Consider the following 25,989-nt stretch of genomic DNA (forward strand, 5'->3'; position numbering starts at 1 on the left):
AAGCGGCTGGGCCAAAGATGAAAGGACACTCGGCTGTGGATGTGTCTGGTGGTGAAAAGAAAATCCGATGCTTTAAAGAACAATATTGTTTAGGAACCTGGAATGTAAGAACAATGAATCAAGGTAAGCTGGAGGTGGTCAAACGTGAGATGGCAAGATTGAACATCGACATCTTGGGAATGAGTGAACTAAAATGGACAAGCATGGGCAAATTTAATTCAGGTGACCATTATATCTACTACTGTGGGCAAGAATCCCTTAGAAGAAATGGAGTAGCACTCATAGTCAACAAAAGGGTGGGAAAAGCAGTACTGGGGTACAATCTCAAAAACGATAGAATGATCTCAGTATGAATCCAAGGCAAACCATTCAACATTACAGTAATTCAAGTCTATGCCCCAACCACTGAGGCCGAAGAGGCTGAGGTTGATGGGTTCTATGAAGACCTACAACACCTTCTAGAACTAACACCAAAAAAAGATGTCCTTTTTATCATAGGGGATTGGAATGCTAAAGTAGGAAGTCAAGAAATCACCGGGATAACAGGCAAGCATGGCCTCGGTGTACAAAATGAAGCAGGACAAAGGCTCATAGAGTTTTGCCAAGAGAACAATCTTTTCCAAAAGCACGAGAGGCGACTCTACACATGGACATCACCGGATGGTCAATATCGAACTCAGATTGGTTATGTACTTTGCAGCCAAAGATGGAGAAGCTCCATACAGTCAGTAAAAACAAGGCCTGGAGCTGACTGGCTCAGATCATGAGCTGCTTCTTGCAAAATTTCGGCTTAAATTGAAGAACGTAGGGAAAACTACTAAACCATTCGGGTATGACCTAAATCATATCCCTTATGGATATATAGTGGAGGTGAGGAATAGATTTCAGGGATTAGACCTGATAGACAGAGTGCCTGAGGAACTATGGGCGGAGGTCCGTAACATTGTTCAGGAGGCAGCACCTCAATCCATCCCAAAGAAAAAGAAATGCAAGAAAGCCAAGTGGCTGTCTGATGAGGCTTTACAAGTAGCTGAGGAAAGAAGGGAAGCGAAAAGCAAGGGAGAAAGGGGAAGATATATCCAACTGAATGCAGAGTTCCAGAGAATAGCAAGGAGAGACAAGAAGGCCTTCTTAAATGAACAATGCAAAGAAATCGAGGAAAACAATAGAATGTGAAAGACTAGAGATCTTTTCAAGAAAATCGGAGATCTCAACACATTTGGAACACTCAACAGTGGCCACAAGACTGGAAAAGGTCAGTTTACATTCCAATTCCAAAGAAGGGCAATGCCAAAGAGTGTTCAAACTACCGTACAATTCCACTCATTTCACATGCCAGCAAGGTGATGCTCAAAATCCTACAAGCTAGGCTTCAGCAGTATGTGAACCGAGAACTACTGGAAGTACAAGCTGGGTTTCGAAGAGGCAGAGGAACTAGAGATCAAATCGCCAACATTTGCTGGATCATGGCGAAAGCAAGAGAATTCCAGAAAAGCGTCTATTTCTGCTTCATTGACTACACTAAAGCCTTTGATTGTGTGGATCACAACAAACTGTGGCAAATTCTTAAAGAGATGGGAGTACCAGACCACCTTACCTGTCTCCTGAGAAACCTGTACAAGGGACAAGAAGCAACAATAAGAACCGGACATGGAACAACCGATTGGTTCAAAATTGGGAAAGGAGTACGACAAGGCTGCATATTGTCGCCCTGCTTATTTAACTTATATGCAGAGTACATCATGAGAAACGCTGGGTTGGATGAATCACATTTACTATAATAATGTTTACTATAATGTCTGAACCGGGCAAACTATGGTTACCATTAACCATAATTTGTCTTCAAGCTAAGTAAAGAAACCTATTTATAGCGCATTTCAGATTTTAGTTTGAGGACACTATGGTCATTAGTAACCATAGATTCCCTCCAATTAGGACATCCCATCAAAATACAGCTATCGCAAACCAGGAAAGTGGAGGAAGGGAGGAGGGAGTAGATAAGTCCACAGTAGGTTCCTGATGGCTGTGACCTCTGAACTGAGCCTGTTTGCTCTTATTTTCTGTACATTGTATATATTCTGTAAATATGTCTACTGTGACTCCAGCAAGCTTACTAAATATGTCTAAGTGTCGTCTGGATTTTTAGTGTCTGCAATATTTACAAATTAAATGAACTGTGTATCACTTAAATCAAGACTTCAAAAAGTATCTGTTGTGGAAGATATTATTCAAAATCCTATGGCTAGAAATTATCCCATTAGAAATTATCATGTATTCAGAATAGACCTGTGAATTACACAGTTATCCTCACATATTAATTGTATTTTATGCAAGTCCATGTTATATTTTCCTGATTGCATTATTAAAAATTGTTAATATTTCCTAACTTGTTCTTGTTAGTATGTGCGATTGTCATATGACACCAAACCTGAAGCCATCCTACAGCTTATGCTTAAAGAATGGCAGATGGAACTGCCAAAGCTTGTTGTTTCTGTTCATGGAGGGATGCAGAAATTTGAGCTTCATCCACGCATCAAACAGTTGCTTGGTAAAGGCCTTATTAAAGCTGCAGTGACAACAGGAGCCTGGATTATAACTGGAGGAGTGAATACAGGTGATGTCTTAACTCTAAATATACTTTGCGATTGCCATGCACTTGAGACACGTGGATCCCCCTCAGTATGATTATTTTGATGTCAAAATGGCATGTATATCTATAGGGCCATGGAGACAGCAGGTTTGGAATTCTCTGATGTCATGACGGGGACATTGGAGCTGGAGATAACACATACATCAGAAGCTATGTCCTCTGTCAGAAGCTATGTCCTCTTTACCCCAGCTAAAGTGATGCTACAGAGGATAAAACTAAAAAAAGGTCACAGCTCAGTGGTAGGTCACATGCTTTCTGTTCACTGGTTTAGTCCACAGCAAATCCAAGTAGAACCAGCAAAGACCCATCTGAAACCCTGGAGAGCTGCTGACAATCAGTGTAGACACTACTGAGCTAGATGAACCAACAGTCTGACTTGGTATAAGGCATCTTCCTAAATAAATATAGACCAGTTCTCACATCACAGTGGCAGTTTGTGGGTTAATTAACCATGGGTTAACCGCTGGGGGGTTTAGCCCCTAAACAACCCATTGGTCTGGGTTCAGACATGACGCTGACAACCGCTGATTGCGGCAATCAGAGGTTGCTTATAGAAACAGGAAGCAGCTTGCAGGGGGTGTACACTCCCACAAATCGTGGGTTAAATAACTCACGATTTGCTGTCATGACATGGGAACCAGATCAGTGATAGAGATACACGCACACTGAAAAGTACCCATAACTGTTCCAAAGTGGTAATTTTCACTCAAGCTTGTGCCCCAGCTTGAGATCATAGGAGCTTAGAAGGTGTCCTTCACGATAGCCGATTCATGATAAAATTTCTGATATCAGGCTATTATGTGATGGTTGCGACTATCTCATCATAAACATACTGTGCATTTATCTTGGATCAGTAAAACTGGAATATTGCAAATTCCCTAATTGGGGTGTTGTTAAGGGTGTGAAATGCTGCCTTTCTTCAAGAGCACTTGGGAAGACTGACTTCATAAATATGCATTTTTAGCCTCAAGTTTTGAAGCTGCCTATTGGCGATCCCATTCATGGCCCTGGGCATTACTTTCAAGTTGGAAGGCTGAAAACCTAGTCCTAGTTTTTACACACGTTTATTTTCAACACATGAATACTGTTCTTCATGTAAGAGATCAAAAATCAACTAAAATGTTTTGTATTGTTCTTGAATGTCTTTCAGTGCTGTCGTAGGAGTACTTTCTCTTTTAAACTGAGCAGAAGATGTTTCTCTAGGCTCAGAGGCTAAAGCACAGTGTAAAATGTTTGGCATTTTTCTTACAAAAAATGTCACTTAGGGAGCAATCCTATCGAGATTGATGGTTGCCTCCGACCCCGGGTGGGAGGAGTGGTGAAGAGCAGATCTCCTTCTCGCTCCCCCTCTCCTGCTTTTGCAGCTAGAGAGCCGATTTCGGCTGTCTAGCCACCGGACCTTGGAGTGTGGGAAGCAACGGCTGGAAGACACATAGGATGTGTCGTACCGGCATTTCTGACCTCCCCGGCCCGCCCCCAGGAATGCCCCATTTTTGCTGCTCTGTACTGCTCTTATGAGTGCAGGGCCGATCCACGCTGCCTACGAAGCGGTGCAGGAGGGGATGGGGGTGGGTTATCTGGGAACTGACCTATCCTATGACCATCTAGCCACTGATTAACAGCCATAGGATTGCGCCCTTAATGTCTCCATTAGTTTGTGTCTAGCGGCCCCATGAATTTCCAGCCTAACTTTAGAAACTGTTTCTTCAACAGAGACTTTAGTTATGGCATATGATTAAGTTAGGAAGTGAAAGTTAAGTGGTCATGTGTTCAGATTTTTCAGGAATTTTAACAGAAGTAGGAAAAGAGAAAATAATTGCTTGCCATATACCATGAGGATAGAATAGGAAGCAATGGAGTTAAATTACAGAAAACAGCTCTAGTTAAACATTCACAAAAACTTCTGAATGGTAGGGAAGTTTTAATCTGGAATGTATTACTCAGAAAGAGATTCCATAACCTTCTTTGTTTTTAAGATAGTAAGGTGGCATAGTTCATAGTTGGCCCAACTATGATTCAGCTGTTGTACATTCCAATTCACTAATTCAGGTCCTGTTATATGTCACACCACCAGAAGAGGTTCAGGTGATGGGAATGCAAGAGGGCCCTTTTTCTGTTGCAGCACTCCAGATATGGAATTTCCTCCTGAAGGATGTAAAACTAGCACCATCCCGGATGGTGTTTAGATGAGCATTGAAAACTTTATTATTTTGCTTGGCTTTTAATGGCTGAGCATGGGTTGGCTAAGATATATGAACTGGGCCATTGAGTTCTGTGGATATTTATTACCAATAGGACATAATTTTAGTAATAAAACACTTCTTTCTTGCACAGGAGTTGCAAAACATGTTGGCGATGCCCTCAAGGAACATGCTTCTCAATCATCTCGAAAGATTTGCACTATTGGTATAGCTCCTTGGGGAGTGATTGAAAACAGAAATGACCTCGTTGGGAGAGATGTAAGTTGGTCCTGTTATTGCTCTTGTGCCCTTGACTGGTTATGGAAAAACCTTCATAACTACATTAAGGCTTTGATCTGAATTCATCAATTCATGAAGTCCAATTGTGAAGTCTGATTGTGAATGGGAAAGCTCTTCCTGTGAAAGGGTCCTCTCCACCTTTACAGTGCATGCATGTCCTGTGTCAATTTCCCATCCCAGAATTAGATATAGGCATACCTGAATCAAGCTGAATCAGTATTCCAATGGGATATTTTAAAATAATTAAATGTCATTAATTATTTTTGTTCCTTTTTCCTTGCTATATTCATACTTCGTTGTGGCATTATTAATATAATAACCACTTTTGAATGGAATTCATGTTCAGCTTTCTTCCTGCATTACAACTTCTTATCTACAGGAATGAATTGGAAGTCCACAGCTGATAAATAAACAAGTCATTGGCAATGGGCAAATGCAATTGGAATTTTGAAGCCTGACAAATTTTTTGAAAGAAGTAGATCTGATTTATGTCCTTCTGAACAGGTTCGTTTTGTTTTGTTTTGTTTTATGTTTAGATTGTTGCTCCATATCAAACCCTGCTAAATCCTTTAAGTAAATTAAATGTCCTGAACAATCTTCATTCCCATTTCATACTGGTGGACGATGGAACAGTTGGAAAATATGGAGCAGAAGTAAAGCTACGACGAGAACTGGAAAAAACAATCAACTTGCAAAGGATCCATGCAAGTATGTGTAGCCCAGTATTAGCAAAATATGTGGTGTTGGGGCTTTTTATTCTATCTGAAGTTTTTTTTAAAAAGCCTGCAGCTAGGAAATGGATGTAAAGTGGTAAAGCTTTCTGTGGACTTGTATAACTGGGGAGGGAAACTGGGATTGCAAGTTTGAGTGTTTTCCCACATGGAAAACTGCCTGCACATAGCAAAATAGCAAGTCAGGGAGAGGTGCTAACTTTCTTTTATCAGGGATTTGCAGTATTGTGGTTCATTCAAAGAGGAAACTGTCCCTGTCCAGGGAAAGCTTTTCCACTTCAGTTGGTTCTACTGAATACATATATTATTAATAGTAAGAAGATTTATATTCTGCCTTTCAGTGTTACCACTCTTGGGGTGGTTTATAGAAATACAGAACAATAAAAATAAAACCAAATATACCAAAAAGAGTTTAAAACATCAGAGCAATGTAAACATAGAGCAGTAAAACATAACCAAGCAATCTTTTAAAAGGCCTGGGTAGATGGAAAAGGTATTTTACTGGTGCTGAGATAGCATAAGATCACCTGGAGAGCATGTCAGATTTTGAGGCATCCAGAGAAGGGGAGTAGGGGGTCTTTCAGATGTCTGAATCTGTAAAGGTAAGCACCAGCACTCTGATCTGGCCTATTCTGTTGGCCTCAGAAATGGACTGGCAGCTGCAAAAGATAGATTTCCTAAGGCAGACTTTGATAATTGATCTACAGCAGTCTTTTCAGCCAATTAAAATTTTCAAGAAGTTCTCAGACACAGCCCTCTATACAATGCATTGCAGTTATCCAATCTGGACATTGTCCTAGAGTGAATAACAGTGCCTAGGCTATCTCAGTCCAGAAGGGGTCACAGCTGTTGCAGCCTTAACTAGTGGAAGGTGCATCATGTACAGACATCATGAATATCAATAGATACAATGGATCTAATACCATTTCCAACTGTGAACCTGATCCGTTAGGGGAATTTCAGCCCCATCCACAATACAACTCCCCAGTCCATTGAACCACCCATCAATACCTCAGTATAAACTGATACTTTATCCTTTTGCGGTTGGGCTTCCTGAATGGCTTCAGCCATTACAAAGATGCACAGGGAACAAGAAGTGCAGGTGATTTACATTTCCAGTTCTCTTTGCACTATGTAATGTTAGGAGTCCCATTCTGTTTAGGGGTGGATATAATTGTGGACATCTAATACTTGAATCTGCATGTGAATAGTGTAGGGAAATCTTGACTTTTCTCTACTTAAATCTACTTCTTCAGTCAAGATCATTGTTAAAGTATCATTTGTATGAGTTTGTTGCAGGGTAATAATGTGTATTTGTACATCTACTTTGTTTTTTTAGAACTATGAATCTGTTTTGACTACCAGTTGGCAAAGAGAAGTGCTATACTGCTTACGTGTTCTGTATTTGTTCTAGCTATGGGCTATTTTTTTACTGTGTAAAGTCATTACATGTTTACAGTTTTACTGTGTTCAATTTTGTGCTGACTTAGTTGGCTGCAGTTTAATTAGGTCTTCAACATGTGTAAACCACACTTTAGACCTTGTGTATGATTAACTGTATTTAAAATGCATGCTGCTCAGCATTTTAACTTGTTTGTGCAAAAGAAGGAATACGTTGAGTCTAGTATTATGTTATGAATATTAGCTTTCTGACTAGTATTTACGTATACGGGTATCAGGGAAGATGATTAATATTCAGGGAAGATTTGTATGTATACTTTGAGTTAAACACATTGACCTTGAACTGAAAATAATTGTGCATTTTTATATTTTTTATCGGCATATTTTGACTTACTCCAAAGGGCATTCCAAATCTACTTCTTTGGTGGGACTGCCAGAATTTAAACACTTTTCTCATATGTTTGTGTCAAGGCTTATTGTTTTGTTCTGGTTCCAAGCTGGCTTCCCAAGCCCCCTGAAGGGTTGATCGGGATGCTCAGCTTTAAAACAGATAATTTCCAATTTCTAGAGAGGTAGCCATGTTAGTCCGTTGCAGTAAGAACAATGAAGAGTCTTGTAGTATCTTAAAGACTAACAAAGATAGATCTGATGAAATAGACCCTAGTTCATGAAATCTTGAAATCTAAAATCTTTAGACTTTGACTTGGTTCACACAATCACCACAGCTTAAACAAGCCATGGTGGTTTGTTTAAGCTGTGGTGTGTGCCAGGCACCATTTGTCTAATTACCTGCTTAGGGGCAGCTTGTCATGTTCCCTGCACCCTCAAACAACAACCCTCAGACAACCCATGGCCTGTTGTGCCCAGGTGGGTAAATAGGCAAATATCGCCTGGCTCATTTAAACCACGGTGATCATGTGACCTGGGCCAACATTTCCAGTATCAGTATGCCACCCTTGAACTAAACATGTTCCCAAGACTATTCACAGGCAATAAAACGGTTGTTAAAAATTCAAAATAAAACAGTCATACAATGTAAAACTATTTCAAATTCAGAGCAAGCAACAAGAATAAAACATGCCTTCAGTTGATTCCCAGAGATCTGGTGGAATAAAAAAGTTTTAACAAAAAGGATAAAAGAAGACCATGAATGGACTTCTTAAGGGAAGTTGGCATGGGTCTGCAGAGCTGAAAGGAAGCATACTGGCCTCTGCCATCAGCCACAGTACCATGAATCACTGAGAGGTTGCATCCCCTGCCTTCTAGGAGGAACATTATCACAAGGGGAAGACCATCCATCAGCCAGAGAAAAAGGAGCTGCAGGGAGCTTGCTTTTCTCTCTCTTCCCCCCTGCCCCCATCCCAAAAGATCATTGGGCTACAATTGCCAGTTGACTTGGGACTGCAGAGCTGAAGGGAAGCACACTTTGGCCCTGTCCATCAGTCAATGAACCAAGTACTGCTGGGTGTGGATTTTGGGTTTGTGTGTCTGTGTTGCCTATTTCGGCAATCCATTGTAAGCCATAAGTAAATCATGGAGTACATTCCAAATCTCTGGAGCCACAACCTAAAAGGTCCTGCTCCTGGTGGAAATCAATCCTGGTTTTCAAAAGATGGGCCCTGGAACAGAGCCTCATCAGCTGATGATAGAGTCCGTGCAGCAGCCAGGCTGCGTGTGTGTGTACACGCAATGGTTCTATAGGGGCACAGAAACTGACATGGGTCACGAACTTCAGCTTTCCAAGTACATCTATTTTCATTAAAAAATAAAGAGAGCACATTTCTAGCTCTTATAGTTATTTATTCCATTTCAGTCCCACCTTTCTTCCATGGATCTTGAAGCAGTGTACAAAGGGTTTCCAGGCAGTCTTCCCTCTGGGCATTGACCAGAACCAGATCTGGTTATTTTGTTGCAGAACTCAGAGTCAGAGAGACCACGGAGTGAAGGAAAAAGAGTTTCTTTATTTAACGCGCGGGCTTAAGGCTGGAATCATTTCCAAAGAGCCAGAAGCCCCAATTTACATCAGCGCATTGTTTTTATAGATATTGTGACACATAGAAAACGGCTCCTCCTTTCCCTCCTGTGTGGGGTTGCAGTCCTCAACATTTCCTCTCCTAGCACCATTCTTTATAATACAAGAAATGGGTTATAGGGTAGCCATGATAAGCAGAGAACAGAAGAGAACAGCAGAGAACAAGATATACATATCACCATGACCTTAGCCTTTGTTGACAAGATAAGAAATTCCTGTGTCTCGTCAGCTTACAAGCATATATTTTAGAGAGCAAGAGCTCAGCAAGAACATGAAGCATGAGACTGCATGAGGCTACTTAGTCTGACCCCCGATATGGCTGCTACATTCCCCCCTTAAATGCATAATTTCATTACAATTATAGCATTTCATTACGCAAATAGACATTCTGGTTTGCAAAGCATAACACAGGACTCTTATAGCAACCCTCTTACTTAATATCTTGTTGAGCTATTAAAAGCGTAGAGGGCGGCAGTTTTACTAGCCGAGACATAAAACAGATTGGTTAAATAGCACATAAGACAAGGAATGCAAAGGTATAACAGTATCTTTATGAACAACACTGGTAGAATTAGGATGAACAATGCCTTAAGCTAGCTAAGATCTGGAAGCCAAGGGGTTAACCAGTTTAGCTAATTGTTTTGTCCCATTGTTATGTTAGCCACTATATTATGCATGCAGATTATTGATTTGAACATTTACAGCATTACTATTATTAGTCAAATTAAATGATGGAGGAGAAAAAGATAAAAAAAACTGTTTGCAGGTATTTTTGTTGTTCAGTCGTGTCCGACTCTTCGTGACCCCATGGACCGTAGCACGCCAGGCCTTCCTGTCCTGAGCACTCTCCCGGAGCGTGCTCAAGTTCATACTCATTGCATCGGTGATGCTATCTAGCCATCTCATCCTCTGCCGTCCCCTTCTCCTTTTGCCTTCAGTCTTTCCCAGCATCAGGGTCTTTTCCAGAGAGTTTTCTCTTCGCATTAGGTGGCCAAAATATTTGAGCTTCAGCTTCAATATCTGTCCTTCCAATGAGCATTCAGGGTTGATTTCCTTTAGGATTGATTGGACCTCCTTGCAGTCCAGGGGACTCGTAAGAGTCTTCTCCAGCACCACAGTTCAAAAGCATCAATTCTTCGGCGCTCAGCCTTCCTTATAGTCCAGCTCTCACAGCCATACATTACTACTGGGAAAACCATAGCTTTGATTAGACGGACCTTTGTTGGCAAGGTGATGTCTCTGCTTCTTACTATGCTGTCTAGGTTTGCCATAGCTTTCCTCCCAAGGAGCAAGCGTCTTTTAATTTCATGGCTGCAGTCACCGTCTGCGGTGATCTTGGAGCCCAAGAAAGTAAAATCTGTCACTGCTTCCATTTCTTCCCCTTCTATAAGCCAGGAAGTGATGGGGCCAGATGACATGATCTTCGTTTTTTTAATGTTGAGTTTCAAACCAGCTTTTGCACTCTCCTCTTTCACCCTCAACAAGAGGCTCTTTAGATCCTCTTCGCTTTCTGCCATTAGGGTGGTATCGTCTGCGTATCGGAGGTTGTTGATAATTCTCCCAGCAATCTTAATTCCTTCCTCTGATTCATCCAACCCGGCATTTCTCATGATGTACTCTGCATATCAGTTAAATAAGCAGGGTGACAATATGCAGCCTTGTCGTACTCCTTTCCCAATTTTGAACCACTCGGTTGTTCCATCTCTGGTTCTTACTGTTGCTTCTTGACCCTCGTACAGGTTTCTCAGGAGACAGGTAAGGTGGTCTGGTACTCCCATCACTTTAAGAATTTGCCACAGTTTGTTGTGATCCACACAATCAAAGGCTTTAGCGTAGTCAATGAAGCAGAAATAGACGTTTTTCTGGAATTCTCTTGCTTTCTCCATGATGCAGTGAATGTTGGCGATTTGATCTCTAGTTCCTCTGCCTCTTCGAAACCCAGCTTGTACTTCCGGTAGTTCTCGGTTCACATACTGCTGAAGCCTAGCTTGTAGGATTTTGAGCATCACCTTGCTGGCATGTGAAATGAGCGCAATTGTGCGGTAGTTTGAACATTCTTTGGCGTTGCCCTTCTTTGGAATTGGAATGTAAACTGACCTTTTCCAGTCTTGCGGCCATTGCTGAGTGTTCCAAATTTGTTGGCATATTGAATGCAGCACTTTAACAGCATCATCTTTTAGGATTTTAAATAGCTCAGCTGGAATACTGTCATCTCCGCTAGCTTTGTTGTTACTAATGCTTCCTAAGGCCCACTTGACTTCACTCTCGAGGATGTCCGGCTCAAGTTCAGTGACCGCACTATCATGGCTATCAAGGACATTACTATCATGGCTATCAGGGACATTAAGATCTTTCCTGTATAGTTCTTCTGTGTATTCTTTCCACCTCTTCTTAATCTCATCTGCTTCTGTGAGGTCCCTGCCTTCTTTGTCCTTTATCATGCCCGTCTTTGCACAAAACATTCCCTTGAGATCTCCAATTTTCTTGAAGAGATCTCTCGTCTTTCCCATTCTGTTGTTTTCCTCGATTTCCTTGCATTGTTCATTTAAGAAGGCCTTCTTGTCTCTCCTTGCTGTTCTCTGGAACTCTGCATTCAGTTGGATATATCTTCCCCTTTCTCCCTTGCTTTTTGCTTCCCTTCTTTCCTCAGCTACTTGTAAAGCCTCATCAGACAGCCACTTTGCTTTCTTGCATTTCTTTTTCTTTGGGATGGATTTCGTTGCTGCCTCCTGAACAATGTTACGGACCTCCATCCATAGTTCCTCAGGCACTCTGTCTATCAGGTCTAATCCCTGAAATCCATTCCTCACCTCCACTGTATATTCATAAGGGATATGATTTAGGTCATACCTGAATGGTTTAGTGGTTTTCCCTACGTTCTTCAATTTAAGCCGAAATTTTGCAAGTAGCAGCTCATGATCTGAGCCAGTCAGCTCCAGGTCTTGTTTTCACTGACTGTATGGAGCTTCTCCATCTTTGGCTGCAAAGGACATACTCAATCTGATTTCGATATTGACCATCTGGTGATGTCCATATGTAGAGTCGTCTCTTGTGCTGTTGGAAAAGAGTGTTTGCTATGATCAGCGTGTTCTCTTGGCAAAACTCTATTAGCTTTTGTCCTGCTTCATTTTGTACACCAAGGCCATGCCTGCCTGTTATCCCGGTGATTTCTTGACTTCCTACTTTAGCATTCCAGTCCCCTATGATGAAGAGGACATCTTTTTTTGGTGTTAGTTCTAGAAGGTGTTGTAGGTCTTCATAGAACTGATCAACCTCAGCTTCTTCGGCATCAGTGGTTGGGGCATAGACTTGAATTACTGTGATTTTGAATGGTTTGCCTTGGATTCGTACTGAGATCATTCTATCGTTTTTGAGATTGTACCCCAGTACTGCTTTTCCCACCCTTTTGTTGACTATGAGTGCTACTCCATTTCTTCTAAGGGATTCTTGCCCACAATAGTAGATATGATGGTCACCTGAATTAAATTCGCCCATACCTGTCCATTTTAGTTCACTGATTCCCAAGATGTCGATGTTCACTCTTGCCATCTCATGTTTGACCACCTCCAGCTTACCTTGTTTCATTGATCTGACATTCCAGGTTCCTAAACAATATTGTTCTTTACAGCATCGGATTTTCTTTTCACCACCAGACACATCCACAGCTGAGTGTCCTTTCGGCTTTGGCCCAGCCGCTTCACTCTTTCTGGCGCTACTTGGAAATACCCTCTGCTCTTCCCCAGTAGCATATTGGACACCTTCCGACCTGAGGGGCTCATCTTCCGGCGTCATCTCTTTTAGCCTTGTGATATGTTGCATGGGGTTTTCTTGGCAAGAATACTGGAGTGGGTTGCCATTTCCTTCTCCAGTGGACCACATTTTGTCAGAACTCTCTGCCATGACCTGTCCGTCTTGGGTGGCCCTGCACGGCATAGCTTATGGCTTCACTGAGTTATGCAAGCCCCTTCGCCACAACAAGGCAGTGATCCATGAAGGGGGTTTGCAGGTATATCTCTTGGCAAACAAAAATGCTTTACTCTAGTGATGTTAGCTAGGTGAAGCCAGTAATTATCAGCGAATCGCTGGGACAGATTTCCCTCTCTAGGGGCAGACCCCCCTTTTTTGCACCTTATTAAGGAAACACAATGCCACACTATTAACACTACAACACGCATGTTTGATCTTCTTTGGGATCTGACTGTACGCTGGGCAGCTATTCACCTGGCAAGCTGCAGTAGGGTCTAGTCCCTCTCTTCAATTCTCCAGCTGCAGGTCTGACCGTACGCAGGGTGGACAGTCTCCAGGTGTGCCCACAGTAAGGTCTAGCCTGAATCTTCTTACTGCCTTTTTAGGATGATTTTTAAAGGATTTTTAGCTACAGTCCACTCTTTCCTCTCTCGTTTTTTTTTTTTTACTCGTGTCCAATGTATCCAGGGTTTAACTCCAGCTACTTGCACAGCTGTGGGGGTGGAAAGTATGACAGTTTTTGGTCCTCTCCACCTGGGAGTTAAAGGGTCATTTTTCCCTCTTTAACTCATACTTCATCACTTGGTTGGAAAGGATGAACTTCTGTGATGGAAATTGAGGCTTATTTTCTAAGACAAAGCGACGCTGGGCTTGAAGAACTTTGCCCAGTGTTTGGACTTCTTGTTTAAGGCTAACGTTTGCTTGCTCTTGATGCCACTGCAGTGTCAATCATGAAGTCAATGTCACGGCCCCTCACAGTCCATGTCACGGCCCCTCTCAAGCTGTCTTTTCTCTCGCCCGTTCTGGCTCCTTTGGTATTCTCTTTTGTGTATTTGATTCATTTTATTTGGGCATTCATGCCACCAATGTCCATCTTGTCTACACTGGGCACACTGGTTCTTTCTTAAGAATCTTCTGCCTCTGCTGGGTCTTCTTTTATTTTTTCGTCCACGTCTTCTTGGGCCTCTGGGTCGAGGGGGGTATACTGGCGATAGGCATCTAAAAGACGCTCTAAGTACGCTCTGGGGCCTCGGTGGCACCTTGCAGTACTTCAGACACTTTAGTCATATTAACTGACTTCTTCATACTTGCCCTCATGGCTTCTAACAGAAGGGTTTGATACTGGGTGAGGCGCTTTATTTATTTATTTATTATTAAATTTATTAATCGCCCATCTGGCTGGTCACCCAGCCACTCTGGGTGATGTACAACATACAATAAAAACAGTTTAAAACAATAAAATTCTACAATAAAAACATTTTCTAAAATACCCTAACCCACCCAAATGCCTGCCTGAACAGCCATGTTTTTAATGCATGACGGAAGCTCATTAAAGAGGGGGCATGACGGAGTTCCCTAGGGAGGGAGTTCCACAGAGTGGGGGCCACCACAGAAAAGGCCCTCTCCCTCGTCCCCACCAGTCTAGCTGTCCTGGCTGATGGGACAGAGAGAAGGCCATCCGAGGCTGATCTTGTTAAGCGGCCTGTCTGGTGCTGCTGGAGGCGCTCCTTAAGATAGGCTGGGCCGGAACCATATAGGGTTTTAAAGGTCAAAACCAACACCTTGAATTTGGCCCGGAAAACAACTGGTAACCAGTGCAACTCCTTCAGCACTGGAGTGATGTGATCTCTGCTTGTGTGTTGGGAGAGAGAAATCTCTCCCTCCCTCTCTTGCTTTTTCTCTCTTTTGCTGATCTGCCTGTATTGCAGATTATGTTTCAAACTTTTTACATAAAACTCTCTTCTCTATGCACCAGCCTTGTCTGTTGATTTGTCTTTTTTCAAGTTAAACTCACTTACTTAAACCTTTCTGCCTAACACTAGTCCCAATGACACACATTTGGGATAGGCTCTTCTTCTCCTTCTAGTTACATTTTCTTCATCTTAAAGAACTATTACATTATTGTGGCTACTTTACCCCAGGTAATAAGCTCCAGGCATAATCAGCTGCTTCTAATTCACCCTGGGGGCAACTATGGCCACGCTTCTTCTCTACAAATGTTCTTTCTCTTTGCCTCTTGCCTTCTCTTTCTTCTTTTTTTCTCCCTTCTCTGTCTGTCTGCCACTTTCTCTATTTCTGTCTTTTCTACTTGCCTCTGTCTTTCTCTACTTGTCTCTGTCTTTTCTCTTGTCATCCATTGGGAACCACACTCAGTATCATTTGGAGTTGCAACTAACACTAATCTGCAAATATCACATATATTTTATGATATTTAAGAAATCATAAAATATACACAACAAACTTTTTCTGCAATTTAACACAATGAATGGAAAACATTTTTTGCATGGTAAGGCATGATGGAGCAGATCCAGCAATTAGGGGGGGAAGCTCTCGGGGCTATCTATCACTAGACAAGCTAGCCAGGGGTTTACAATATCACACACGCACTCACACCCCTCTTTTCTTCTCTTCCCCTTCAACTTGGTACACGAAAGCAAAGTGCCAAAACTCAGGACGCTTGGGGGTGATGGGCATCGCCTTATACTTGCATTTTTCAGGCAGCCATTAATCTTCTTCGGGAAGGCGGTGGGGTGATTTGCAGGACTTCAAAGGCAAGCTTCTCAGTTTGTTTGTATTTGTAAATCCCAAGCTTAAAACAGGACACGATGAGGTACAGGGCAGCCAAATTCTTGCTTTGGCACGGGCAACAAATAACTCAGGTTAGCTTTCTTCGCTGGGGTCTCAAACAGGAAAACAGTCTTAATTTAAAGTAACGTCACTGACAGCCTCAGCCAGCCAGCTACACAGATCTCACTGTTTTTCAAGACAGTTACTCCAATATCTTCTTTTCTTCTCAATCAGGTTGGGTCTCCCAGCTTACACAGCTTCCAGGAGCATGGTAGTAGTGTGATTTTGGCTTGGCCAGGAACATGCTGTCTGGTTTCTCGGTCTCTTCAGCACACACACTCAGGCAGTCTAACACTGGACACTCAAATTAGTGAGATTTCTTCATTGCAGGGAATCCCACGGCAAAAGCTTAACAGTTACGCTCTTCAGAAATCATATAGCTGATGGTCTACAGGCTCTATGAAATTCTAGGACAGTTCAAAGCTAAACACGGCTACCTTGACAGAGATCTTCATCGTGGTCTTTCTGCTTCATTCTGCCTTGGGACAGTCTTATGGCACACTTTCTACTCGAAGAGGGGTCTAGCCTGTGCCCTGGGGGCTGATTCTTCACTTATATTCCATTTTGCGCCTTCATCTTCTGGGTCTTCATTTTCAGTTTCCATTTCTTAGGGATTTCATCTCAATAAGGCGAGGTGATGATGTTGCACAACTCAGAACGTTGTGGGCAATTTTCCTGCCCCCCCCCTCGGCGCGCTAGGCTAACAGCTACTTCTTCGGCCTCACACTCCCACGCTTCCACGCTTCGTTAAAAGCCAGGCTGTCCTGCAACATTTCTCTAATTAACAGCCTCAGATCTTGTTCTTTTTTTTTCTCTCAGCTCGACCTTGAGCTTTTTGCTGTTTCTTCTCTCTATTCTGAATCCTTTAAAAAAAAATCTTTTTCCTTTTTTTTAACATACATCTCAAGGGGGTGCAAGTCTTGCTTCCCCCACCTCCCATAGCCTCCCTCCTAAGATGAAGACGGACACAAAGAGGGAAGGGGATTGGTCAGCGAGTAAGGGGTCTCACTGACCGACACAAAAGGAATTTCACACCACGCACTTTGCTACTGGCCTGGGCACCCGGACTGTTGACGGTATGCAACAGAAACCGCAGTAGCCACTCACACAATCATCAATTTCACCACTTCATTCATATGACCCTGCCACCCACTTTCCCACTTTTCCACTACAGCGAAGCAGTTTCCTCAGCGCCTTGCTGAGTACTAGTGCCTGCTCGGGGGTGTGATCAGGCCCCCTTTCTACCCGCAAGGAGTAGGTTCTTTTTGTATACATATACCAACACTGACCTTACTTCCGAAGGCGGGGCCCTCTTTTTTTCTGCCCAGTGGCCTTACTCCCGAAGGCGGGGCCTCTTTTTATTCCATATACTTGCCTTTCTCCTGAAGGCTTTCAATGTGCGTTTCAACTCAAATGCAGCTGCGATACAGGCAGGGCTCAAGTTCCTTCCTCCGCTTCCCAAGGTTCTCTTGCTGCTTGCTGCCGTTTGGGCGATCCCGACGCAGGCTTTCTCCCGTTTACCCGACAAAAAGGTCGGTGGCGCCAAGAAAGGGAGGCATGCGCCGAGCTCTCCCTCCTGGTGCGGCGATTAAGAGCAGGCAACTGCCACCTCTCTGTCTCAGAGCCTGCCACATCCGAGTCACGGCACCATTTATGTTGCAGAACTCAGTGTCAGAGAGACCACGGAGTGAAGGAAAAAGAGTTTCTTTATTTAACGCGCGGGCTTAAGGCTGGAATCATTTCCAAAGAGCCAGAAGCCCCAATTTACATCAGCACATTGTTTTTATAGATATTGTGACACATAGGAAATGGCTCCTCCTCTCCCTCCCGTGTGGGGTTGCAGTCCTCAACATTTCCTCTCCTAGCACCATTCTTTATAATACAAGAAATGGGTTATAGGGTAGCCATGATAAGCAGAGAACAGAAGAGAACAGCAGAGAACAAGATATACATATCACCATGACCTTAGCCTTTGTTGACAAGATAAGAAATTCCTGTGTCTCGTCAGCTTACAAACATATATTTTAGAGAGCAAGAGCTCAGCAAGAACATGAAGCATGAGACTGCATGAGGCTACTTAGTCTGACCCCCGATATGGCTGCTACAATTTAAAGGTCATGTGCCTTTAAACCTTTGTCCTGGGCATATGCTGAACACACATTTGGCAAGGTATGGACCATGCCTGATAATTTCTTGGAAAACAGGGGAGTTGCTGAAGAAGATTTCCAGTTGATCAGAGAGAGGGGCTTCAGTGCTCTGTATAGCTCACTGCCTCTCCCCATAACTTGCAAAGGTAGAATCAACTATGCAAAACAGGAAAAAATGTAATTATGCAAAATAGCAGAAATCCTGCAAATCTGCTTAATTTATACAGGTTGCTAAACATAGCACTTAAAAGAATGCAATTCTGTTCTGAGTATACAGAGCCCTGATGGTAATTCTTTAAGGAGTTCTTTAAAGGCGCTCTTTAAACTCCCTTTGAGTACAAGTCTTTCACACATAGTTGGCTTTTAAATGGACTGTACTGTGTTTATTTAAAACAAACATAATGAATAAAGAACAGCATTTTTTAAAACTTGCTTTGTGTAGGAATTGGACAGGGTGTCCCTGTGGTGGCACTCATATTTGAAGGCGGTCCCAACGTTATCCTTACAGTTTTGGAATACCTCCAGGAAAGTCCTCCTGTGCCAGTGGTGGTGTGTGAGGGGACTGGCAGAGCTGCAGACATCCTGGCTTATGTTTATAAGCAAACAGAAGAAGGAGGGTAAGCCGTTTTAAGCGTTGTTGTGAACATACGGAGCTGCTTTTTATTGAGTCAGACCATCTGTCCATGTAGGCCAGTATTATCCAATCAATCTAGCAGGAGTTGTCCAAGGCCTTGAACAAGAGTCTTTCCAAGCCTTGCTATCTGAAGTCCTTTCAACTGGAAACTGAATTTGCAACCTTCTGCGTGCAAAGCCCTGTGTTCTATAGTCCCTCCCCTTGATGGGAGGAATACTTCATAGAATAGTAGAATCATAGAACAGTGGGGTTGGAAGGTGCCTACAAGGCCATCGAGTCCAACTTCACATGGTTGTGTCTTTAAATTGAAGAGGACTTTCTTGAGGCATATTTTGGGTAAGAATGCCATCCTCTGAATGTCAGGGCTTTGCTCTAGTTCTGCTCTGAACAACAGAAAAAGTAGTAAGTCTTATGCTATATTATGCTACTGATAACAGGCTTTCTGGGGTTTTTTCTTGTTTTAAAACTTAGAAATATTCCTGATGGAGCAGAGCCTGAAATCATTTCAACCATCAAAAAGACATTTAATTTTGGACAGAGCGAAGCAGTTCATTTGTTCCAAACATTGCTGGAGTGCATGAAAAAAAAAGAACTTGTAAGTAAATCTCTGCAGAGTGACAATAGGATCACTTGTTGTGAAACTAACAGTCTTGTGTATTGTACATTTTTATGTTTTAATCTCTGAAAAATTAAAGTAACTCAGCCCGAAATTTACACTTTAGTTTGATAATTGGTAGACACATAGCCTGACTTTTAGTACCCATGCTGCTTATTTGTGTTTGTTTGCTCGGTTCAGGCATGCCATGGTGGCCCTACGTAAATGAGCATGGAAGAAGCCTCTGGGTCACATACTTCCGCTCCCATGTTTGTTTATATATTGCTTGGTGCATTCATATCCCTCTTTTGTTCCCCAATGGAGCTGAAGTGGGCATGCATAGGTTTCCTGACTGATCTCCTGCCAAAGCACTGATTAAGCCTAGACCAACAAGATTGTTGCATCGTGTGCCTTCGTACTATATCTTTACAAATCAGCAAACAATAGTTTGCATTTTCCTTGCAAACCAGTGTTTAATCCCTGATTTGCAGGTTAAGCACAAACAATCGTTTGCTGGCTCAGATATAACACCAAACGATGGCATGCTGCATATCAGGGAAAGAAGGACTGCGTTCGTACGACACACTGCAGCTCGTCATAGGTTATTTAATCCGTGAAGACCTGTAGTGCCCACGGGTGCCTGGTTGCATATCCATGACATGATACCATGTTGTGTATTGCACAACATGAATTCTCTGTGTAGTTGATTAATTTCAATGCTTTTTTTGTTATGGTTTATGTCCAAGACAAAAGAACTGTTAGTACTGTTAAATCAGATGGAAAACTTTTTTCCTAATAATAATTTTCAAAATAGATCACCGTGTTCCATATTGGATCAGATGAGCACCAAGATATCGATGTTGCAATCCTTACAGCACTACTAAAAGGTAAGTTAAGTATCTTTTTAAAGAAATTGCATTTTCTTGCTCGAAATAGCGATCACAGCTGTCATCTGGTTGGCTACGTGGTATCTCGCGTAGTTTACACAGAGCTATACCTACAATCAGGGCCAGAAATATTGGAACAAGGATAAGTGTTTTGGCAGTTGACCTCTGTACACCACCGCATTGAAGTTGAAAGGAAACACACCCAGATGGGAGCGAAGTCAGGACTTTCAGCTGTAATTCAAGGGGTTTCACAAAAGTGGGGCACTAACCATTCAGGAAGGACAGCCAGTGGCATACACACACACACACCCATCGTTGGTGGCTCATAAGTAATGGAACGAATGGCTGGCAAGCAGCTGCATGGCCAGGTGTGGCCTGTTTCCTGGATACCCCATGACCAATCAAGCACATAAAAAGCCTGGAGGTGGTTCTGTGTTACATTTGCATTTGGTAGCTGTTCACTGGAACTCCCAACGTGAAGTCCATGTGACTGAAGGAGGCCATCATTAGGTTGAGGAAACAAAATAAACCCATCAGAGAGATAGCAAAAACAGTGGGAGTGGCCAACACAACAGTTTGGAACATCCTGAAAAAGAAGGAATTAACTGGCAAGCTCAGCAACAGCAAAAGGCCGGGAAGACCACGGAAGACAACTAAAGTGGATAACCGCAGAATTCTACTCATGGTGAAGAGGAACCCTTTCACAACTTCTAGCCAGGTCAAGAACGCTCTTGCGGAGGTAGGCATGTCATTGTCAACATCTACAGTCAAGAGATGGCTTAATGAATGTAAATACAGAGGCTTCACAACAAGGTGCAAACCACTGGTAACGCTCAAGAACAGACAGGCCAGATTAGCCTTTGCCAGCAAACACCTAAAAAAGCCTGCCCAGTTCTGGAATAAGATTCTTTGGACTGATGAAACCAAGATTAACCTGTACCAGAATGATGGGAAGAGAAAAGTATGGAGAAGGAAAGGAACAGCTCATGACCCAAAGCATACCACATCATCTGTCAAACATGTGGAGGCAGTGTTATGGCATGGGCATTTATGGCTGCCAATGGAACCGGGTCACTGGTGTTTACCGATGACCTGACTGCTGATAAAAGCAGCAGGATGAATTCTGAAGTGTATAGGGCTATATTTTCTGCTCAGATTCAGCCAAATGCTCCAAACTGATAGGACACCGCTTCATATTGCAGATGGACAATGACCCGAAACATGCAGCAAAAGCTACCCAAGAGTTTCTCAAGGCAAAGAAATGGGATGTTCTTCAATGGCCAAGTCAGTCACCTGATCTCAACCGAATACAGCATGCTTTTCACTTACTGAAGACAAGACTGAAGGCAGAAAGACCCACAAACAAGCAGCAGCTGAAGGCAGCTGCAGTAAAGGCCTGGCAAAGCATCTTGAGGGAGGAAACTCAGCATTTGGTCATTTCCATAGGTTCCAGACTTCAGGCAGTCATTGACTGCAAAGGATTTTCCTCCAGGTGTTAAAGGCGATCCTTAAGTTTGACATGATGTTGGTTTGTTCCGTTACTTATGAACCACCAACGATTGGGGCAGGGGGGATGCCACTGGCTGTCCTTCCTGAATGGTTAGTGCCCCAGTTTTGTCAAACCCCTTGAATTACAGCTGAATGTCCTGACTTTGCTCCCATCTGGGTGTGTTTCCTTTCAACTTCAGTGTGGTGGTGTACAGAGGTCAACTGCCAAAACAGTTATCCTTGTTCCGATATTCCGATAGCCTTAAGAATACACCATAATCTGTAGCTCTCTTTAAAAAGGGGCTAATATATATAATGCAGTTGAGTTTTAATCTTTGCAAATTCAAAGACTTTCCCACAATACATCATTTTTATTATTTTACGTTATGAAATGGATGTGTTTTATTTCCATAACGTAAGCAAAAACATGAAATCGGTTGCTTTTTAGTTAGCATTTATATTGAATATAAGCACTTGTGAAAATAGGATTTTTATGATGAACAGCTTAAAGTTCAAATTTGTTTTCTGTTTGTTTTTTAGGCACAAATGCTTCTGCATTTGACCAGCTTGTCCTTACACTTGCATGGGATAGAGTTGACATTGCCAAAAATCATGTTTTTGTTTATGGACAACAGTGGCTGGTATGTAAACATGGTAGTTGAAGTAGTGACATCTTACTAAGATGCTGGTCGTGTTATAACATAACACTAAACCATGGGTTAGCATTATGTGCACAAGTAGGAAGGAGCCCATACGAAGCACCAGGCTCGTGCGCTCCTCTCTCCTCCCCAGGAAGAGGAATAAACCAGGCTACACTTTCACTTTAGGAGATTCTTGGTTTGTCCTTATGTGCAAACCAGAAATTGTAAATTATAATGAACTCTAGTCAATTGCTAATCAACCCACAAAAACAGCCCAGGGTTTGAAGTTGGCTTGTTTAGCAAGTGACTGTAGTTTATTTTCAACCACAATTCCTGGTTTGCATGTAATGACAAACAAGGAATCTGCTAAAGTAAACCAAATCCTGGTTTATTCCTCCTCCTGACCATATAGGAGAAGGGCCGGGGAAGGGGAGTGCTCAAACCTGATGATTCATGTGGGCAAATTCCTGCTCATGCATGTAATTCTAAATTATGGTCTAACATTTTGTGAGAACTCACCCACTGAGTTACTGTTAAGAGGAAATCTTCTGCCAAAACCGTAGTGGTCCAGTGCAGAGAGAATATTGCCTAATCTCCTAACCATGCAGCTATATACAGTCCTCGCTCCTTCTTCTCAGATACAAACTCCCCTCTACCTTCCTTTTTTGGACCAGATTTCTTGTTTTGCAGTCAATTGTAGTTGGCATTAAGATGTTAACACACATACTTCTTTTGTTGCTCTGATCAATTATCTACATTGGGAAGAAGGGGGAATGCGATTGTTTATTCTTGTGGATTTCTTGGTAGCTTTCACTACTGAGTGTCTGGAGTGAAGATCATGGGTATTGCATTGGTTCTGCTCCTGACTCAATGGTTACTTTGAGAAGGTGATGCTCAGGGACTATTGCTGTTCCCCATGGCAGTTGTATAGGGCTCTATTTGTCTCTCATGATGTTTTAATATCTTTATGAAACTGCTTGATTAAATCCTTAGAAGACCTTACTCAGAACTAAGCATAAGCAGTGTGTCTACTCACAAGTAGGGCAAGCTCCTGAATAGATATGAACTAAGTAGGACAAGCCTCAGAAGTAAGCAGGGCTGAACCACTCAGCAGCTTCTTCTGCAGGCCCTCTCCTGGCATGGAAGATACCTTTTTGTGAGCAGCCACTGATCAGAGAGAAGAGCTTTTCCCTACTGGGCACTGAGAAAGGGAGCCTTTTTCAGTGCTCAGCAGGGGAAATCTCATCTCCTTGTCTAAATAGACATGCAGAGACTTGCCCTGCTTCCTTGTGAGTGCACTTTCTGCTCATGCTTACTTCTGAATAAACATGCAGAGGGTTGGTATTTGGCATGTTATTTGAAAGTGGTGCTGAGTGATTCAGTCCTGCTTACTTATGAGTAGTTACGCAGAGAACTGTCCTTGTTTCTCAGTAGGTCTAAAAAATCAGTAAGAATCACATTTTGGCCACACCCACAGATGGAATGCATTCTCTGAGACCTTTGTCAGATCGGAATTCGGCTGTTGCACTGAAATTGATTCTCCACCCCTGCTTTAAGCCTGCTGTTTTATTATTTTAACTTAGTTATAAGCTGCTCTGGGACCACTCTGTGCCGAAGGTGGATATAAATATCTAAAGTAAATAAATAAAATCAGCATTGTATTATATTTTAAATTGTAGCTGATTTTCATTTGGTTATTTCTCAGCTGAAGTGCTTAAGGCTTGCTTCTTACTTCATTTTACATCAGTTTGTAAAAACAACTTTCTGGTACTTTGACCGAGTTAGAACTTATTTCATGTTTGGAGATAACAGAATCATATTTTGGCATATATATTTTTTCTGAAGATTCATATTCCTGTATATTATTTCATTTTAATTTAAGGATTCTCCTATTTCTTCAGGTTGGATCTTTAGAGCAGGCTATGTTAGATGCCCTTGTGATGGACAGAGTTGCCTTTGTGAAACTTCTTATTGAAAATGGAGTAAGCATGCACAAATTTCTTACAATTCCCAGGCTGGAAGAACTTTACAACACTGTAAGTTGATGGCAATTCTTTTGCAAGATTCCAAAGCACCATTTTTAAACGTTTCTAATGTGAAAGAGGAAGTTTATATTTATATTTATAGCTTTAATCTTTTTTTTTTTTTTAAACCCTTGCATTCAAAGAAAAATACTGCTTCAGACTGATTTGGGCAATAATTTTATTTGAAAAAAATAGTTTGACTAGAAGGTAGTTCTTTTTGTATCAGTAACTTAAGTAATAATTTAAGTAACTTGAATTGTAAACTGTGAGCTGCCATTATGATGGGACAGGAATTTGGAGCCTGTATTGAAGTTGATAGCATTCTTATCTTGTGTTCAAGAGCGAATCTTGAACATACTTATGGAAATTAGTCTTGAACGTGCTTGTGCAAACTGTATGCAAGAGTCTGCATGACACATGACTGAAGAGCAAAAGATTGCTTTCTGTTGAAGACAGCTTCTTAAATGGGAAGAAAGTACTTTATCAAAAACTTTAATTTTGCGCCAGGTGTTCTTGGTCTTTTAAATATATTAAAGTCAATTCAAGGCAATGACTTTTGCATCTTTCTGAAGGGTCATGTTTCTCTTTTAAAAGGCTGAAAAGTGATAAAATTAAGTTTGGGGTGAATGGGTACAATTTGAAACAGGAAAGGACCGCGAAATTAGTTCAAGCGATGCTAGACAAATTAAGGGAGGAATAAGCAGCTGCACGTGTATCTGGGATTGGTGGAGATTCATTGTCTCTCATGATTTTCCTAAGGGTAAAAAGTTCAGAAAAGAAGAAACTATTAACTATTTTTTAAAAGTTTTTATTTTCATGTTCGCAGAGGAGCATATCTTCTCTTCATGCCTGGTGAAAGCTTGGTTTAGGTAGAAATATTCTATAAGTAAAGCTAAACAAGGGAGTAATAATGCTTCTGTTTTAATAAAAGATATTGCTGACAGTCCTAACTTGCGGAAATTGCAATATATCATTTTTACTGCTCTGTTTTATTGCATGCCTCAATGTATCTAAAATCCTGCGTTCTTCTCTTCCATATCAAGAAACAAGGCCCAACGAATCCAGCACTGTTTCACCTTGTACGAGATGTCAAACAGGTATAGATTTCAGTTGATAAAATACTTTCATATATTTATACACATGTAACGAAGAAACTAAATATTAATTTCTCCCCACATTGTATAATCATGTTACTAACAACATTTCAAGAACTCATTGCAGTGAGCATGATGGGGAACTTGCTTTGAACTTAAATAATTTTTTCTTCCTCTCTCCCAAAACAGTTTTTGACACAATGTTTGTTTTGGACGGTATACAAAGAATTGATGCACATTCCTTCATATTTCAGTCAGAATGCTGTGTAGACCAGGGCTTCAGTCTTATTTATACTTTCCAGAGGTCCACAGTTTTGGGCTGGCCTTGCCAGCCAGTCATAACATTGTGGCCATAGGGCCCTACCTCTCCCCTTGGACCTTACCCCGCCCTCTTGGGCATCTAAAGGAGGACTGGAGCCTATTTTGGCACTGGACTGCCAAGGCACCAAAAAGACAAGCCCCAGCTTCCTGCCAAGAACAGCTTGTGAGGTGCTTCAAGTTCCAGTTGGCTTGGAGCTGAAGATGGTGGAGATCTTTCCTATGGTGGCATGGTGCCTCCAGGTTCCTCCAAAGTGCAGCACAACTGTGAGA

At 42.0% G+C, this 25,989-nt stretch overlaps 1 protein-coding gene across 1 annotated transcript in view; it reads left to right on the forward strand.

Annotated features, from left to right (window-relative positions):
- Positions 1 to 25,989, forward strand: part of TRPM7 (transient receptor potential cation channel subfamily M member 7) — a 107,999-nt gene that overhangs the window by 46,935 nt on the left and 35,075 nt on the right. Inside the window, exons 5-13 of the mRNA XM_084817192.1 lie at positions 2,401 to 2,614; positions 4,985 to 5,109; positions 5,667 to 5,838; positions 18,478 to 18,652; positions 19,141 to 19,264; positions 20,079 to 20,151; positions 22,180 to 22,280; positions 24,182 to 24,316; positions 25,348 to 25,401. Coding sequence (XP_084673318.1) covers positions 2,401 to 2,614; positions 4,985 to 5,109; positions 5,667 to 5,838; positions 18,478 to 18,652; positions 19,141 to 19,264; positions 20,079 to 20,151; positions 22,180 to 22,280; positions 24,182 to 24,316; positions 25,348 to 25,401 — 1,173 coding nt within the window. The remainder of the gene's footprint in view (positions 1 to 2,400; positions 2,615 to 4,984; positions 5,110 to 5,666; positions 5,839 to 18,477; positions 18,653 to 19,140; positions 19,265 to 20,078; positions 20,152 to 22,179; positions 22,281 to 24,181; positions 24,317 to 25,347; positions 25,402 to 25,989) is intronic.

The sequence above is a fragment of the Heloderma suspectum genome, chromosome 11 (assembly GCF_057233095.1).
Source record: "Heloderma suspectum isolate Gila_16-S chromosome 11, 16-S_ref, whole genome shotgun sequence".
Taxonomy (NCBI): Eukaryota; Metazoa; Chordata; class Lepidosauria; order Squamata; family Helodermatidae; genus Heloderma; species Heloderma suspectum.